The sequence below is a fragment of the Atractosteus spatula genome, chromosome 16 (assembly GCF_055471065.1).
Source record: "Atractosteus spatula isolate fAtrSpa1 chromosome 16, fAtrSpa1.hap1, whole genome shotgun sequence".
NCBI lineage: Eukaryota > Metazoa > Chordata > Actinopteri > Semionotiformes > Lepisosteidae > Atractosteus > Atractosteus spatula.
In genome coordinates this window covers 8,091,743-8,111,202 of record NC_142721.1, presented here as the reverse complement: position 1 = coordinate 8,111,202, position 19,460 = coordinate 8,091,743, and the positions used below count along the sequence as shown (strand labels likewise).

Below are 19,460 nucleotides of genomic sequence, written 5' to 3'. Positions count from 1 at the left end.
GTGACCCAGATGCCAAAAAAGAAAAAATTAGGGTTGGCACAATAAATGTCTGAAGTAAATGTCCAGAACTAGTGTGACTTGAGTATATAAGGCTGCAGATCATCGCTGAAAAGTCTTTAGAGTTCATGAGTTTAAAGGAGCAATAATTCAGGATGAGGCAGAACATTGTGTTTCCTAACTTCCGTCCTCAAATATGTGCTTTGAGAAGATTTCCTTATGTGAGCCTTTCCATGGTAATCCAGTGTTTTTGTTCATTTGGAAAGGTTTTATGGTAGCTGGAGTCTCACTTCAACAATGCGTGCATGTGATTTTCGTTACAAGCACAGGGCTTAAGGGGTTCCTCCTGGTCTCTTCTCTGAATTCCTGAAGGTGCTGAGTAAGGTGTTTTGCAATCACTGTCAATGAGAAATTGTGGAGTCATGCGGATGCTGTTTGTGGGATGTGGTATTCATTTCTGGTACTCCTCCAGTAATTAAAACTCTGCTTGGCAAATTATTACCTCTTAGTAATGCTTATGCTATCCGTGAGCTAATATTGCTCTTCTGTGCATCAGGCTAGCATGACAAATTCAAAAGATTTCCTCCCTGCTGTGTGTTGCTGAAGGCTTTGGACTCATCTTTTTCATAAAAGTCCCATGTTTTTTTTGGAGACCGACATCCAGACTCTAAATTCTTAAAAATTGTCCGCTCAGTAGTTGTTGGTTTTTACAAGAAGTGCATCTGCTTCGACTTTAAATGCTCACAAAATTGTCTGTACTCTATACAGTTTTACATTTTACATTTTGTTTTTGAAGAAGATGTTTATTTTTGGTGACTAGGTTGTCCAGTGGTTAAGAATACAAGAAAACATGTAGCAGACAAAAATAACCTATAATATTATGATTGCTGTTGCTGTATGTATGTCCTTGTTTTGTAGGGATCAAAGCATGAAGAGGCAGATGGCGATGAGGATGAGGTGGAGAATGGCCTTATCCAGCCTGCCCAAGTGTTTGCACCTAAAAGTCTTATCCTAGTCTCCAGACTCGACTTCCCAGAAATATTCAGGGTAATCAGAGTGATTTTGTGTTACACTTTTAAAAACTTTTTGCAGTCGAATTCTGTGAGAAATCAAGGCTCCCAGAGATTCACCTTTGTTGTTAGTAGCTGTGGACAGGGTTCTTTCTACCAGAAGGTTCTTCTAGAGCTCTGCATAAAAGTGGTCTAAACATTGATTTGTATTTGTGACAAAGGGCACTTTCATTAATAAAAGTCAGAAGTCACTGTTTTCCATTGTGTTGTTCATCACCATGGCTTGATTTCATATGTGCAGCAAATTAAAACTAAGAAACAAATGACATGCAGATGTTAAACTAAACATAAATTTTTGGTATATAGTAGAGCTCTTGTCAAAAAAATTATAATGCTAGGACCACGGAATTGAATTCTGAAACAATTACAAAACCAAAAAAATGTGCTATTTAATGAGGAATCCAAAAAAGCTTGGGAGCATGGAATAAAACAGCACAAGAATGTGTCGGGAATGGCTGTCAGTTTTCCAGTTACCTGGCTCAGATAACGGATTAACGACCTGCGACTGCACTCCGCACAGACACTGAGAGCCGGCATAATGCGCCGTGAAAGCTGAGACCGTTGAAGAGGGAGACGCCTTTTGACCTTCAGTAAACACACAGCCAAAGTTTACGTCCCCATTAAGAGGGGAGCCGCCACAACAGGACCAAGTCATCCGGCAAATCCTTGGCATGTTAGTTTTAGAAGTGGTTTCTGTGTGGAAAAGTAAGAGCTCACCTGCTGGGACGGGGTTAGTGCAGTTAAGATACGGCTACTAGTGAAAACATTTTTGCTTTTTGTGTGTGTTTGGGGCTGCTGTGACCTCATGTACCCCCTAAGACAAAATAGCTTTACAAACACCTATCATTCCTTCATTTATTCCTGGAACAAAAAACAGAATTCCTTAAATGTCAAGCAGCATGGAGAATTCTGTACAGAGCCCACAGCTTGTCCTTGTGCTTGCTTATAATAACCGCAATGCAGAAAATAGATGCATTGTTTGACATCTTCTTAAGTTCTTCAAGATGCTATTGAGGGAGAGCACTATATTTAGTGTTATTAACTTGGGAAACTATGCTAATTTGGCTACAGGGGGAATCACTATATACTGTGTCTGTCATCTGGTTTATAAAATTCCTGTCCTCAAACCGAGCAAAACCCACTGTCTGCGGATTGGATAACACAGGATTATGGAACTGGGAAGCCCAATGTTAAGACCTAACAATGTAGAGCCAGGAAATCCTTCTTGAAGCCCAGCTCATCCACTGACTTCAGCAGTCCTTTTACCTCCTAAAGCCTCAGTTCATTTAGTAGTGGCACTATTCCCAGCATGATAAAATGACTTGGTCTGGCATTTGAGAAAATAGTTTTCTTCAAATTATGCAGATGAAATCATGAGTGTGTGTCTACCAGTTGGCATTTTGGTACAGGAATGGAAATGTTAAAACTAAAACTGAAGCAGTTGAAGCAACTACTAACTACTAATTAATTCAATGATTTTTGATGACTATCAGTCGTACGGATTTTATAGCCTTTATGCAGTGCCTCAGTGCTTCCAGACCTTATTTTTAGGAGACAAAAATCACGTAGTACAATTGGTTTCTGTTATTCAAAACCTTTTTCAGTTTTGCTTTCTAACATTACAAACCCCATAAAATGTCCCGTTATTTGTTTTCAAATTAACTGTAAAATACCATTTATTTTTCAATTGGAGGGGGGTAAAGGCATAGAAACTTTTATGTATATATAAGTGTGTGTGACTTTTGAAATTGTTAATGCCATGTCTGAAGTTTTTTAATTGGTTATAATTACCCTTATTCATAGGAATAAAATGATATATATATATATGATTTCCTCCCTGGTATGCCTTTTAAAAGCTCATTTTTCAGAGTGCTGTAATTATGGAAGTAGGTCCCAAAACTGAACCATGTGTGTTTTTTTTATGTCCCACAGGGATGCCTTGGCTTGATCTACACTGTGTACATCGACAGCCTCAATTTTCCTCTGGAGGGTCTAGCAGCAAACCTCTTTACATGCCTCGTGCCAGTGGCTGGTGGTTCTCAGGTGAAGAAACAGAGTTTATTTTCCTAGATAATTTAATTTGCGGGGAAAGTAAGCCATTCCTTAAATATTTGGTGTCTGTGTGGGGATTGGAGTTGAGCTATGCCTCGTCCCTGTGGACTGATTTTTAGAGACAGATAGAATTCCATTCTAGACTGAGGTCCCTTGGGTAAATTTGACACTTCTTTAAAAAAAAACCTGTAGTAATAAATCAGTGGAAAGACATCCTTCCACTTGTAGTGTAATTTTCAACGTCTGTACGCATTTCCTGAGTTTAAGTGAACTGAAAAGGAAAAGTGCTTGTCATGTGTCCCAATTTAGAAATAATGCTTTTTTCTTTTGTTTTGTGCTGCTTAAGATGCTTCTTGACATTTAGTTTTTAAAGATGTACCATAACAATTTGTAGAATTAACCATTGCTTAAACCCAAACATTTGATGTTCCTCAGTAGGTAAAACTTGTCTTAGGAAACCTATCAAAAATAACCTAAGACTAATAAAATGAAGAATACTTTGGATTTTTTTAATCAATTACAGTTATATAATGGTTATGATCATATCTCAGGATTCAGCTTTAAGTTAATCTTGGAGTAGAGTGTTTTAGATGGAAATAAAATACTATAGTTTGAACAGAACTCTGCTGTACTGAGCAGCATATTGAAGCAAACCAGAATACGTTCCTGGAATTTTTAAAATTCTGTTAATGAAACAACAGCCTTTTTTAACGAGACCTTCAGAAAATTCTCTTTATATCACAACTTGTGTGTTGTTGACCATTCAATGCATTTTGCAGTTCCTAAACTGAAAATTAATTATAAATTACATGCATAGCTTTGTCATTATTCAGTAGAGAAGGAATTGCAAGCTCATAGAGTTTAATGAACTGTAGTGCAAAATAGAGAAACCTTTTCATCTGGTTCCCAATCCAAAATCTACCTTGATACATATACCCACATAGACACACATGTTTTGTCTGTACGTGTAAACCCCATGAAAAAAAGTGTGAAATGATTTTAAACTCAGAACCTGTCCCTTCTGGATTGGAAATCTTGAGGAGAGACCATGGTCCCTGTCACCTACATCCTTTTTTAAACATTCAACTGGAAGTTAGCATGCATTCATTTGCTCTTTTCCTGGTTACGTGTAAAGGTCAAACTAATTCAATGTATGTACTTTACTTTTTTTCTTGACATATTTGGACTGTGTCCTTATTTCTGTTAAAATAAGGTTTGTAGTTTTTTTGTATCGTATTCTATTGAAATACCTCAGAAGATCTCTTGAGTTGAATGAGAAATACAGAGAACAAGAATTAAGAACAAGAAAACAACTGAGAACTCCGTTCTCAGGAACAGAAAAGAACACATGTCCTCACATGTTCTCCTCTTTTCCTTAGAAGAAAAATTGACAGACCTCAGTCTGTCAGAGATCGGCGGTTTAGACCAGAAATGAGTCTGGTTGCTGTCCTTTGCAGTGCCTCTACAACGTAACATCTTTCTTGTGGAGTGGTGACGAAAACGTAACACAGTATTCCAAGTGAAGTTAAACTAGTGCATTGTCTAGTTTCAACATGAGTGCTCTTGGCTTAAATTCTACGTTCTGTATAAAACTTTTTGTTCACCTTTTTGTTATTTCTCTGGACCAGCTAGCTGAAGGAAATCTACTTAAACTCTTAGATTTATGCCATAGCTCGTTACATGTAGAAGGGGAACTACATCATCCACTGTGCTGCACTCACCTGGGTGACACTCAGCCATTGGTACCAAAAGCAGCTCCACCACACCGGTGGAAAAGTGAGAAATCGCTTCACCCATTGAATTAAGGGGGAACATTAGGAAGGCCAGATTGTACAATTTATCCAGGGCTCTCTCTCCTTTAAAACATGCCGTGGAACGTTTAATGAATAAGTAGTCTGGATGTTTTATATAAAGGATGGCACTTCCTGTGACACAGTGTCGCCCTGACGCTATACAGGGATATTGGTTTGGATATTGCGATCCAGAGGACAGAGCACGTTCTACTGCTCCTCCAACACCATTTGCAAAAGCAACAAGTTTTTCGTTGGAAGCGTCCCACCTTATGACTGAGCAGGCCTAGCCCAGCGTAGCTTGTGAGATCAGGCTAAAAGACAGCAACACGGAATATATTCCTTTTTGTGTCTGCAGTGCAAAGGAAAAGATTTGGGAAATTATATGTATTGGAGCTCAACAGGTGATCTTTTTATGCCTTTTTATAGGTAAAAGATGGTGAAAATATTCCTAAAATTTTAGGAAAGCCATAATGAACAAATACAGTTCCTGTGATTTTGTGTCTCCCTATGTAACACCTTCCATTTTTTTTAAAGTCTGTATCAAAGACTTACATGTTGGTTTTTGTATCTTTCCAGAAGTTGTTTTCTCTTGGAGCAGGGGACCGACAGCTCATACAGACTCCACTGAATGATAATCTTCCTGTTACATGCAAAAGTGTGGCCCTGCTGTTTCAGCAACTTGGTAGGTGTACATTTTAGATACAATTTTAATTTTATATTTGTTCAGAGTGGGGATGGCTTTGTGGAACAGAGAAGCGGTTTCCTTCCATTACCTGAACACCAGTGAACATGGCACACTTTTAAGTTGAAGAACAGATGCATGTTACATGCATTACTTTAGATATATGCTGTACATATTTTTCTTTGTCCGTTCTAAGTTCTGGTTTTATTTCTGTCCATCCCAGCATGCATTGTTTTTAAATTGCACAACGTGGATCATTAATTTTTAGTAGAGTTTCTTCCATTGCTAGAAATTATATATCAATATTATGAGATAATATGTTTTTAACTGCTGCACAGTCCAGTACCGTGAACGTTTCCAGAGATCGTCAGGATTTATGAGACAGTACAAAAACAAAAGCCAGAGAGGAATTAATTTCTTTGCTGTGTTGTAAATCGATTTTAATAGAAGTAGACATTTGTAAAGTGTAAAGATGAGCAAGAACAAATAAATACATTTAAGTGGACCAGCATCCATACCTGAAGACATCTTGCATAATATTCTGAAATGATGTTACAACCAAATTTTTAAATCCAAAAACCAGTAAAATCTTGCACCAGGTGTGTTTTATTAAGTCTGTGAAGCCCAGTGGAGTCAAAATCATTCAAAATGTAAGGACGTAACATGTTTCTATCACATTATCCTATAAAAATGCATGTCTATGTGGCGTGATAAGTCTGACAAATCTGACATAACAAGTTTAGATATTTAAGAAACAACTGTAATGCTGTACCCCTTGGTGCTGTACATCTGGCAACATTCAGGTAGTACTATGCTCATTTGTGTCGTGATAAAAGTAGTCATCCAGATCTTTTCTCTTTCACTTTATGCCTTGTTGGTGTAATATGAAGAAATAGTCAGCTATTAGAGTATTTTTTTATTGTCAACACAGTTTCAAGATTGAACTCTGCCAATGGGCAATCAATAATGGTTTGCACATTTTTGTTTCTTGTTATTTTTACAAGCAGTGGAAAAATACTGGCTATTTCAAAGAATATAAGTGTGTGCATCATTAATATAGCCAATGTTTACTGGGATCATGTAGAAGTCATCTTGGTTGACCTCAGTTCAGATATGTAGCAAATGAATTACTGATTTGTGTCTGGTCATAAGTTGTTTTCTAAACCTTGGCAAACTGCTGTGGTCACAAGATTTATTTCGGAGTGTAATAAGGCAGTGAATGACAGTTGAATTTAAATGCTATCTAATGCTATGCATTCAGCTCACCTACTATGAGTGTTATTGCAACATACTGGTAAATACTTCAGAACTCCTCAAGTGGGGGTAAATTGTGAATGATTGTGGTATTTAAAGACGTTAATTGACATACAGTACATGTTATGTGTAGTCCTCTTTCAAACCTGAGCTGTGCATGTTCGAGAGTTGGGGGAAAACTAGATATGTCAGAGTACCTTGCGTCACATCTGATGGAATACATAGAAGACACATGCACATTTTGAAGCTTTAAGATGAATTATTATGAATCTCATGATTATTATCGTTTATGCAAATCTCCATATTACACATTTTCTTCTGTGCCTTTTCAATAAAGTGCTTTGTGTAAAAAATGCTCTTTTTCTGCTTACTAGAACAGGATTGTTTTTAAAACCTTTCGAGTCAGCACATCCTGAAAAACTAAACATTTTGTTCAGAACCAAGAACTTTTTTTGTGGCAGAGCTAAGATCGTAGAAGCTAGTAATAATGATAAATTGCATTCTTTCTGTTCTGCTCGAGTTGTGTAGTCCATATTTCCGATCATAGTTATCTTAAGGGATGAAAAAACTAATGCCAACAATGGGTATGTGAATTTTTGGGTGTATCTGTAATGAATGACTATTACAGTTGTATAGGAGCATGTTAAAAAGACAAGACAAAGATGAATAATGATGTTTATCTGAAATTGCTGAAATTAAGAAGAACAGGCGGAGGCTGTTGATTCTGTGGCTGCAGGCAAAACTGAGTAATTTGACAGATTGCTCCTTTTGTGTTTATTTCTGTGTTTATATATATTAAGAACATTCAAATGACAAAGAAATAACACTGAGTTCCCGCACATTTGATTATGTCATTTCTTTGGTTAACTGCCCCTGATACACAAAGCTTATTTGAGCCACCATGGCAACTAGATAAGAATGGAAGCCAGTGCATGTTTTGTTGATTTGTCTTTGGATTCCAGAAAGATGTTTAAATGTGGAGATTGTTCCGTATTGAATGGTCCTGAAATGTTTCCTGAAGTACAACTTTTAAAAATTAATTTTTAATCTGGTGCAACCCACCTTTAAAGTTTCATTTTAAGCCAATATATGTCTTTGTAGGAGAAAAATATGTGTTTACTTTGATAGAGATGAGAGATGAGAGGTGATAGAGATAATAATCACCTAAAGAGGATTATATGAGCATGAAATCCACTGTTAAACTGAATTACTGTAGACTGCCACTAAAACCTGACCTGAGGTTTACTATTAAATGTGGGTGACAACCTGACTGTTTTTCTTCGTGAAAAAGGAGGATTACTTTGTTCAGGTTATCTGAGGTGAATTACAGAATCTCTGTGAAAAGGTTACTTTTTCATGGACCTAAAGTGTTTTTTCATTATTACACAACTTCGAGACACTACGAGAGGTGATAGTTAACAGTGTGCTATTGGTTAAAGGCTGTTAAGTATAGACTTCATGAATTTGGTATCTCAACAATGTGTGCGTTCAATACCACAGGGACACCAGAGACAAAGACAAAGAGAGTAGAAAATAGTTCCTAGGTTAAATTCCAAAATGAGCTAATATAAGTGTCATAGTTTTTATACAGTTATTTACAATCTGCCATCTTCTCTTTGTTCTTAAAAGAATCGTCAACATATTTTTTAAAGCTTTTTGTCATGGCTCTGGTTAAAGTTCTGTTCTGTAAAGTACGCCAAGTTTTAAGATACCTACTTCACCGAGCATAACTAAACAATTACAAAACCCCCCATGGGTGTAGCTGCAGTTTATTAATGTCGCTTTTTTCTTTTCTATTTTTGTCTCAGTTTAGGAAATGTGCTCTGTGCAACATGTGCAAGTGAAAACAAAATTCTCCAGTTTGGGGTACTTTGCATACATGTCACAAAACAAACTTAGATTCATATGTCTTTAACTTTTCAATCCTGTGGTTGTTTTGTGATAACAGTATACGGTCAGCACAGGATCTGATCTGTGGTTTTCAAAATGAACTCACGCAGGAAAAGCTGGAAGCAGAGCGTTAAAGACGAGACACTGGATGGCCGGCTGTCTAAGGACAAGGGTTTGTTCCTTCTTCGGCTGGCTGAACCCTAACTGATTTGTCTCTTACAAGCTAGCTGCTGCACCTGGTTGTGCTATGTAGTGTACATGTAGTTCAGAGGAACTTTAAAATTCTGGTCGTGTTGTAATAGGCTCTACAGCAGCAGCTGTCTATGACCATTTTTCATCTGTAAGTCACTTTGAATAAAAACTTTGCCAAACGCTTGAATTTTTCATCTCTAGAGCCAGCATAATTTTCATTCCTCGGTAGAATTTAAAACTTCTACTTCTTTAGCCCATGAGGAAGTATTATGTAGCCCGAAGGCTAGTTAGTTTCATGGGTCAACTGTCTTTATGTAAAAAGTAAACACTTTAAAAAAACAAAACAAAATCCCAGGCTTTTTATATTACTTTCAAGTCATCAAATACTGCAAACAGTGACCTACTAAGACAAAAAAGCTTTGTAGAAATGATGCTGCACTTTGTTTTTTTCTGTGTGAGGTCACAAAGGAAGTTAAAGATTAATTTTATAGTACAGAATGTCTCTTAAAGAATGCTTTTGTTCTCCTTTGCTACATTACCTTTGCTTACAGCCCTGTCTTTCTCACACCTAAAGAAGGCTTCACGGCCAAAACATTGTGTTTTCTTTTTTCTCTTTTCAGCATGAAATAAACCTATTACTTGTTCCAATGCTGTATGATATAGCCCAGAAACAATTTTTGGGTTATGTTTAATCACAGAAATCTATAGTGCTGGAGTTGCTTTTATGTACCAAAGTACTGGCTTCTTTTATTTAACTGAAACTGTTGAACTGCATGGAAAACTGCTTTGGTCAAAGACCCAGAAAACAGGAGTTTTTGATGAAAAGCAAAGACAGTTTTCCAAATAGGCCCCTAGATTGTTTAAAATATGTATTTTGCTACCTTTGAATAAATATTATCTACTAATACACAATGAAAGCCCAGCAATGTATGTTTTATATCACTAGCTCTTTGAGCACATACTGTACATAACGAGAGAGTGGAATGCTCTACTGCTGATAAATTCCATTTTGCCTGTGCCACACCTGACAGAAGGAAATATGTTTGTGGAGAAGTCATGGTGAACATTACGCTGGCAGATACAGTGTGTAGCTCAAGCCAACCACAGCTAGCCAGCTGGCTGCAGCTCCACAAGAGTAGTAGCAGAACATCTTCACAGAGGCTCATCGGATCTCTGCATCATCATTGCCAGGACTGTGTTAGCACCGAGGGAGGTGAACTTATATTAACTTCATAATGTTTTCATTTGGCCATTGTGTCACATTTCATACCCAAAACTTATCACGGTTGCTTGATGTGCATTTTTCTTCACAGTCTCTGTGATTTTGGTTGATATACATGTTTAAAATTGTAGGAGAAACCTGTTAGATCTTTCAGCTTTATTTCTCTTACGTATCATTATACATTGTACAGTACATTGCATGGGTGATGTGATTTTCTGGAATAGACGTGTTGATACAAAATAACAGACAATCTGGAAAAGAAGCCTCTCTCCATCAGAAGTAAATCCTTAGTCCATGATTTGTTATCCTCTACTTTATGAGGTATCAGAGGAACAATTGCTTATCGTGGACATTCTAGTTCCTTTACAATCAGATGACATAAAGCAAGTGTTAAAATATTGTGATCATAAATATATCAGTTTGAATTTTTAAGAAAAGAAGGTCTCATAAAATATTTACTCACATTTACTATCATTTTTGTTCTTTATAATAAGCTGTATCACTTCATGTAAATATTGAGTGCACAAATAGTTACATACTGTATATAAGTGTAGATAGAATTAGTTGTAATGTAAATCTGTTCCATCAAGATTGTTGTATGTTAAGCACAACAGACTGTCTCTTTTCAGCTTCTTGAGTCAGTTGTAAAGCAGAATCTCAATTGCTCATTTACTGTATATTCAGGAAATACTCTTACTTTGTACCTTACCGAAATTGTAGATGTACAATATTCTTTTTCTGAGTAAACATCTTTTTTTTTCCTCTGTTGGCTTTTCATTGGAAGTTGCACTGTAAAATAACAACAATTTACAAAGTAAAATTCTTTAAATTTTTTCTGAAATACTCTGGATATTTGTGTCTGTTTATTTTTTTTGTAAATTCTTAAAAAATGAGTCGTTTAATAGAGTAATGTCTTTCAGACCTTCCTTTCCGGGTTAAATAACAAATGCAAACTCTTCAGTCTGCGTGAGTTTATGTTTTCCTAGAAAGTTTTCAAACACAATGCCATTTGAAGTCAAACTGTTGCTGTTGGAAAGTGTTCAAAGCTGGCATAGAAACTGAGATTATGTTTTTTTTCCACTTTTTATGAAGCGCAACTATATTTATTTTCCCTGACACTTGCGTTAGTGTGGCTTTCGGTGCGGTCATGCTGAAAATCTGTCCCGTTTCTCTTGTTTTTGCTGGCGATATTTATTTTTCTACCCTTGTCATATCTAGGATGACCCTTTAATGATACAGTTCTGAATTTTGTTGTGCAGGCACTAAATGGCATAAATTATTTTCACTCTGTCATCCCAAGCACGGAGCAGCAGTGTTTCACTGAAAGGCACGATGTGCAGAAAATAAGAAAACCATAAGAGGAAACAAACCCTGAATTTAAATGTGAATACACCTATTGTAGGTGCACTTTAATAATAGTTCCTTTGATTTGAATAGTGCTTTTCATCCACAGAGGGCTTTACAAATAGGATAGGACCAAAGTTGGCACCTGTAGCCCCATTACACAGTACATTGGGTGGAGAAGTGAGGAATTGCTTTTCCAGTTGACCTAAGCAAGACATTTAGGTTGAAATTGAGCCCAGATTGCAGGGCAACACCCCTGATCTTCTTCCGACCAGATTCATGGGATCTGTGTATGCATGCCTACCAACACTGATGAATGCACTCTGGAAGGTAGGAGCCAATTCTCTGAAGCATTTGATGAAGCTGCCTTCAGGCATTGAACATTGGCACAATCAGCCAAGCAAAATCATTTAAAAAAAATCCTGAAGTGTTTTTTTTTGTGTCTTAATCATATAGAGGTCTGAGGTTTTACAGTGTGTTGGCACTGCAACTCCTCCATGTCTTTTTTGTGGGCATTTTTGCCAGGCCATGCAGACACAGAATCCAGGTGTTTTGGGAACCTGCTGTCTTCTGTGCTTGTTGCTCTGATACATACTGTCTTTGTTATCTCTTCATAATAAAACGTGTCAGGGTTCAGATGGACAAATATACCAGCTGGAAATCAGATTATGTAGAGTAGCACGAATTGGACAAGAGAGTGAAAACTGTTCCTGAAGAAAGGAGACAGATGCGAGAATGCCTTTCAACTCATTTTGCACAAGTAACTTATTGATGCAGATATTGTCCATCTGTTTTTTGGAGAATGTACCTCAAATATTTGGCTCTGTCTATCCCAGCCCCCAATTTTTATTGTTAAGAAATAAGGTGGATATTTTATAGCATGTCAACGGTCAACTGTCCGCTATTTAATAAATGAACCCGATCAAAAATGTTTAATGTTTTTAGAATGTTTCTCCATTTAAAACAGACACAAGTCTATGGATACAAAAGGCTTAGCAGAGAGTATTTCAAGCAAATTGCATTTTAGTCTGAAACAACTAATGGAGTATCATAATCATAGTGTACATTCTTATCCATTAGCTATCCTAACCCTTAGAGGGAATAACCAAAATGTGACAGGAAATGGCCAAAAGCTCAAAAGCTTATCTAAGTGAAAATCTGAAACTTTGTGGGTTGAACTATTTTACTATACATTTTACTTTCCTCTCCCTTGAGCGTGATTGTAAAGTACCTTGAAGACTCACCGTGAAATGGTCCATATGTTACTCTGCAGACCTTTCTGCGTCCCTGTGATAGGAATCACACACAAAAGGTATCTGAGGGAAATGAATTCCAACCTTCCTTTTTCCTCTAAGGTTAAGAAATTGCAGTGCCCAGTTCAAATGTTTCATGCTCTCCCTATCTTGGGTGATGCATTCATTACCTCTGGCCTTGAATAAGACTGAAAGGTACTATATGCATGCTTTATTGTGAGAGTCTTCAGACAGCCAAAGCAAAAGCAATTTGAGGTTGTCACTGCATCTAGGCAGAACCAGTTTTCTCTTATAGCGTTTAAGTTGTCAGATCTCCCCACAGCTGCAAAACAAAGGAACAAAGATTACTTTGGAAACTAATATTAAGGAATTCTACTTGTTTTAAACAGTGAAGATAAATACAGTGTACAGTAAGTGTGTTAGCATGTTACATTGATGCTTATTCATACACATAAGGATTGTGTTGTAATATTTGGTGGGTTTGCCTCTATTTTTATTAGTCTTTCACTGGAAATCAAATTTCAGTTGTTTTTTTGCTTATGTTCTGCATAGTTGCTGCATGAACTAATTGCCTTTAAATGCTGCATACAGTATGTATCAAATTTTAGGATTGCATCAGGATGTGCTTTTCCCTTACCTCCTTTGTATGCATGTAAATAACATGGATGCTAACATTTTGAAAATTACAGGCACAATTGATTTTTCTTGAGTCACTGTGTTTCAGATTGCCACAGCTTGAGCATAATGTTCTAGAAACGTGTCAGAACTCCGCTTCTTTAAAGAGCATTGTTTGCTTTATGGGCATGATCATCCTCTAAAATGTTTGGGCAGCAATGCAGGCATGTCAGTTGATATTTTATAAAGACATTCAAGTGTCTAGCCTATTGTTAGACAATTGATTGTTTCATTACTTTTTTATGAAAAAGGGAAGTTTGGAGATAATCTTTTGAGGGCACAATGAGACTCATATCACATCCTTAGAATGCTGTACACTAAAAGGTCAGTGAAGTCATTACTGAAAAATTTCCGTCTAGTATGTCTAGTATTCAACAGGATGCTTGATCCTCTGTGAAATAGGAAGCAACTATAATCAACAGTTAGTCTAGTGTTTTGTTGTTTATAGCCATTGTCTATGTTTGCTGATGTTATTTAGAATCGGAAATGTGTTGGTGTTTCCACAGATAAGTAAACACTCCAAGGTCACAAAACAAGAACACATAGATACCGTCAAAGTGAAATGGGTTCAATGACTAAGAATGTGCAGACTCTAATGTTACATATCAGGAACCTGTAAATGACAGTGATTTTTGGTTCAGAAAGGAAACTGCTACAGTGTAATTGTTGTGCTGATTTTGTAGCTGAAACTTCATACAGTATGTGCTTCATACTTCAACATGCTACATGGGTCATACACTGTATTTGTTTTTTTTTTTGTATTTGTATTTGTATAACTGATTTATGATATAATTAGAACTGTACATTAATAAATGTGTCATTCTTACATGGGGTGTGCTAAATATAATATTAATATTTCAGTTTCTTGTTGATTCTTTTCACATCCATCTCCATCAAAGCAAAAGATGCAAAAACTACTCATTTGCTGTATCTGGTGAGACCTTTTCAGTTAAACAGGTTTACTGCTCGATTGGAACCATGTTTACCTGCATTTGCCTTAAACACCTCTATATGGTTATACTAAGCTGTGTTTAGAATGGTTTTATAGTTAATTGTAGATATTTTAAAGAATATTTTTAATAAAACCAATTGCAAAAGTGTTGTGTGAAATTATAACTCATTAGTTTTGTCTGTTTTGTTTTCTTCTTTTCTAGGAATTCAGAATGTGCTGAGCCTGTTTTGTGCAGTTCTGACAGAACATAAAGTTCTCTTTCACTCCACAAGCTACCAGCGGCTTGGAGATGCCTGCAGGGCACTTGAATCGTTAATGTTCCCGCTGAAGTATAGGTGAGTTTCGAAACAATCTGGCTGTTCATGACAGTTCCAGGTTTGTGGTAGTTTTTATTTTCGGTGTTTCAAAACTCACTGGTCAGTATTTAACTGTGTACTGTACATTTTTTGCTGTTGATGCTGTTCATGGTTGTTATTATATAGGGGCATGTTGTTATTTCATATATTTGGGGTTGCACTAAGGTATTTGAAGACAACGACTGATTATAGTTAAAATAAGAAAATGCACAAAATAAAGCTCACTGATGTCAGCTGATCCCAATTCTGTAGTTTTGTGTTCTGCGAAATTAGCACATGGCATTGGAAAATAGGATTTATATTCTGATTACTCAGTATTTACTGCACATTACCAAGTTCTTTTTGTTTGAAAAGAGCTGCATGTCTCACTCCCATATTCTCCAAGATGTGATATAATGAGGTTATTAGACTGGCAAGTTTTTGGAGATAGATAGATATACTGCATATACACGAAAATTAAATGGAAATGAACGTTGTAAGCAGGTGCATGTTGAATTTTGCTAGCCGGTATTCCAGTTCAACCCACTCACTGCAGAATACATCTTTAGTAAAAGAAGCTCAGCTGCTCTACAGTTAAGACAGCCTCTTCCGGATGTGCTTTTTTTCTCCTGCTCTTTTTTCTTTTTCCTTATACCCAGCTACCCTTACATTCCAATCCTTCCTGCACGGCTGCTCGAAGTCTTGAGTTCCCCGACGCCTTTTATTATAGGAGTGCACTCCATGTTCCAAAGTGAAATCCAAGAGCTGGTAAGCAATAGAGCACTTTCTTCCTTAAAGGGAGAATGAACTGTGGTTTATCGTTAAGGAAATATTCCATTTAATGCGGGAGACGAGGTTTATTCCATGAAATGAAAAGGAAATAGTGAAACACACAGTATTTTGGCTAAAGAGCACTCTGCATGTGTGGCATGTTTGTGCAGACTTGTCCTCCGTGCCCCTGAAGAATGTTTTGCTCTGTAGCTAAAATGTTGTGTATTTCACTCTTTTTCTTTTTCCTGAAATGAACCTTGACTTGTTCCCTTTGCAACCTCCACACTGATGGACTTCCTCCCTCCCGTTGAGATTCTATTTAGACGTTAAATGCTTGAAACGCAAAAGGCCTAACTGGCCTTTTCCCGTTTTTATTTGCAAAGCAGGTAGTTCATTCGTAGAAATGGTACGGTAATTCCCTGACATGCAATACCGACATGCAAAACAGGATGTGTGATGCTTTTATTCATCTCCATTTCTCGCCGTTTTCCTGCTTCTTTAGCTGGATGTTATTATTGCTGACCTGGATGGAGGGACAATAAAGATCCCCGAATGCATTCATCTCTCCCAGCTCCCAGAGCCTCTGCTCTGCCAGACACAGAAGGCTCTCTCCATGGTAAGACACACAGTGCAGGAGGCTGCAGGCATTCCCCGGCTACAGCAGTCTGCTTCAAGTATTTCAGATAAACCAACATGGAATTCCGTTTCAAAGCCAGACGTGTTGAAAGAAATGTAGAAGATGCCAGACATGCAGTTGAAATTATCAAGGTCCTGGAGCCTCCTGTTTCAGTAACAGCTGCATCAAATTTTTAGGGAGCACCTTTGGGTTTTGAAAAGCCAGTAAGGGGTATTGGAATAGTGACCAAATATATAGTTACATGGTATCTAATGGAATGCTCATACTTTTTTTGATTACAGGTAGTACATTTTAAAGCCTTATAGCTTTTGAATCTGGTGCTTTGTCTTCCCTATGGTGTCCCTGGAAACCAGATTACATTTCATACTTGACTGAAGATACTGGGAACAGAGGGTAGAGGGACACTTGTTTTAATAATTCTTTTCTCCTGTCCCCATTTCAGTTTTTTTTGTCAAATTGTATCTGTGACCGGCTTTCCCCAATCCATGCTTGCTTTTTGACATCAGCCTTTGAGAATCATGCAGCATGCATTCCACTAGGCTTTGAAATATTTTTAAGCCCAGTCTACTCCCACCCTTTTAGCAGCATCACCCTCGGCTGAGGCTGTGATGTGAGGGATTCTGTAGCGAGTCGAGACCCGGAGAAAGTGCTCTATCCAGTGAGCGAGATGGAGGTCTGCTCTTTAGCCCAGTCATGCAGTGGCTGTCACTAACAGCCTGTTCATTTGACTGGGGTTTACATAAGTTTTAACCAGCAGGTGTGTAAGGAGGCCCTGACTTCTTTGCAGATTTTACAGATCCAGGCTTAAGTACTGTATATAGTAAGACCGTTTTAAAAACGGCACCTCCTGCAGCACAGTGTCTCCAGTGGTTTGGAAATTGTGATCCAGAGGAAAGAGCGTTACGTACTGGTCCACCAATATCAGAATCTTAAGTATCTTAATCTTGAATAACCCAGTTTTCAGTGAGCAGGTCATTTTCCTTTGTCTCTGTCCTGTTATTCTTTGCTGCATAACCTCTTTATATAAATGTGGACAGCCTTGATGTCATACCCAAGTGCTCTGTGTCTTTGTGACTAGTGTGATATGGGCCTTCTCATGTTGGTCTCATCTGGGAATCAATCGCATTGCTTAAATGGTTGACACACCATTCATCATCTTACCTTTCGTTTTTGCCACACAAATGATCATAATCCAGTGTTTTAGAATGGCAACCCCGTCTTACTCAGAAATCTTATGTCTCCTAGGTTTTGAACCCAGACTTAGAAGTAGCAGATCATGCTTTTCCACCTCCGCGCTCTGCTTCATCCAATATTAAATTGCTGGTAAGGTTTTTATTCATTATTCATGACTAATAGTTATTATAGCTGATAGTGCACTTTACTAGAACTACTGAGCACAAACCAGACTCTGGTGGCGAAGGTGTCAAGTCTGGGGGCTTGTGTTGTACAGTATGTTGCCCTCCATTACAACGCAGTCAGCAGCTGTCTGAAACTCTTACAATTGGTCTCTTACAATCTCTTTTTCAGGACAAAGAGGTGCGTGCAGTATTTCTCCGGTTGTTTGCACAGCTTTTTCAGGGGTATCGGTCATGCTTGCAGTTGATTCGTATCCACTCAGAGCCCGTTATACACTTTCATAAGGTAAGACCACCACACCGTTATCTCTGTCTGCAACAGTGAGATGTCTTGCTGCTTACGCAATGTGTTTTTCTCAGGAAGGTAGGAAAGAACCATGTGATAAATTATTTTTCAAACAAATTTCATTGTTCTTTTGAAAATCACATTTTTTTTCTTTGTACTGTACATATTATTCAAGACTTGTCCAGGCACGGGGGCTTTTTTTAGTGGCCACTTTTTAAATTTGTATCCAATGTCCTCTGTTTTTTGTGGCTTGCTCCTATGTAATAATAGTCTTTATTATTTAATAATAACAGATTTCTATGCCCTCCTGATCTGGTCCCACTGCGCTCATTACTGAAATTGGTACGCTGATCTGTGGGAGAGACACATGTCTGTAGCAATGGGAAAAGCCCTGTAATATTCTTTATATTATGCTCATATATTTTTGCTCATCCCTTGGAATTTTCTCTCTCCAAATTTAACCTCATAAACTCAAAGTTTTTTTGGTGTAATTCTGCTAAAATTAATTGTTTCTCAATACATTTTGTAATACACCTAATATATTGAGAGATGTATATCTTAATTTTAACATATTGTGTTTTTGCTGCTGGTCATTCTTGTTTCATTCATCGGTAGATTGCTCTTTCCAGAAACAGAATTTTAAAAACCCTGCTTGAAAAAAATACAGCTTTCCCCAAATTTGTGTTTTTGTGCTTTGTCGGTTAAGCAAGCTGACCTGCATCTTTCCCCAGTGATGAGTGTTCTGTCTGACGTTTGTGTTTTATTTGTTATTTCTCACTAGACGGCCTTTCTTGGACAACGAGGTCTGATCGAGAACGATTTCCTGACCAAAGTCCTTGATGGAATGGCATTTGCTGGCTTTGTTTCAGAGAGGGGCCCTCCGTACAGAGCCTGCGATCTGTTTGACGAGGTATGAGTCACATTTGCTGTTGTCATTTCCAATAATCTTGTTGTCCTTCCCTAGAAAACTTGATCTCTGAAACAGTATCAGGTAATGACAGCTAAGAAAGACTCAGCACCCGTAGGTTCTCTCTGGGATGTGTGTTGACATGCCTGATGTAAGAATTTAATAGGTCATTGATGTGCATGTGTTACATATTATTTACCATTCTGAGTACATCACTTTAAAACCATTGTCTGAAGGAATGTGTGCTTGCAAGGTGAAAAAGAAGGGATAGCCAAGGCTGGTGCTAAACTTTCTGGATTTGGGTTCTGAATATGCACTGGAATATGTTAACTCTACCATGGAATAAGTTGCTTCTTTCTGGTGATTTGCCCCTATAGTGAAAGCACTTAGGTGCTTAGGTGTCCATTGATTACTTTGGAGAGGTGAGAACAGACGTGTTTAGAGTATTTGTCAAATTTCAAGGTGGTGTTTTTCCAGCATTTTCGCTGGGAAGATGCTGCTGTTTCAGTGCCGCTCCAGAGTCCCTGTGAATATTTCTTTTCCCCTCCAGTTAGTTGCCTTTGATGTTGAGAGATTCAAAGAGGAGGAGGAGAGCCCAACAAAGTTACTGAAGCACACTCGGGAGCTGGCAGAGCAGCTTAATAAAAACGTGAGTGGCTCTGCATTTTGTGGTTTTTATTTTTATGTGCAGTTTATGGAGAAGGAACTTGCCTCTTCAGTCGCTTTTCATTGGCATTTGAGTTGAATGATAAGTAAACTAATATTTCATCACATGCAGTATAGTTGCAGCAAT

At 37.6% G+C, this 19,460-nt stretch overlaps 1 protein-coding gene across 2 annotated transcripts in view; it reads left to right on the top strand.

Annotated features, from left to right (window-relative positions):
• Positions 1-19,460, top strand: part of sbf2 (SET binding factor 2) — a 141,608-nt gene that overhangs the window by 63,625 nt on the left and 58,523 nt on the right. For both annotated transcript variants that reach the window (XM_088934914.1, XM_088934913.1), the window contains exons 4-13: positions 916-1,044; positions 3,000-3,110; positions 5,489-5,594; positions 14,579-14,711; positions 15,371-15,479; positions 15,985-16,098; positions 17,365-17,442; positions 17,647-17,760; positions 18,542-18,670; positions 19,218-19,316. In XM_088934914.1, coding sequence (XP_088791040.1) covers positions 916-1,044; positions 3,000-3,110; positions 5,489-5,594; positions 14,579-14,711; positions 15,371-15,479; positions 15,985-16,098; positions 17,365-17,442; positions 17,647-17,760; positions 18,542-18,670; positions 19,218-19,316 — 1,122 coding nt within the window. The remainder of the gene's footprint in view (positions 1-915; positions 1,045-2,999; positions 3,111-5,488; positions 5,595-14,578; positions 14,712-15,370; positions 15,480-15,984; positions 16,099-17,364; positions 17,443-17,646; positions 17,761-18,541; positions 18,671-19,217; positions 19,317-19,460) is intronic.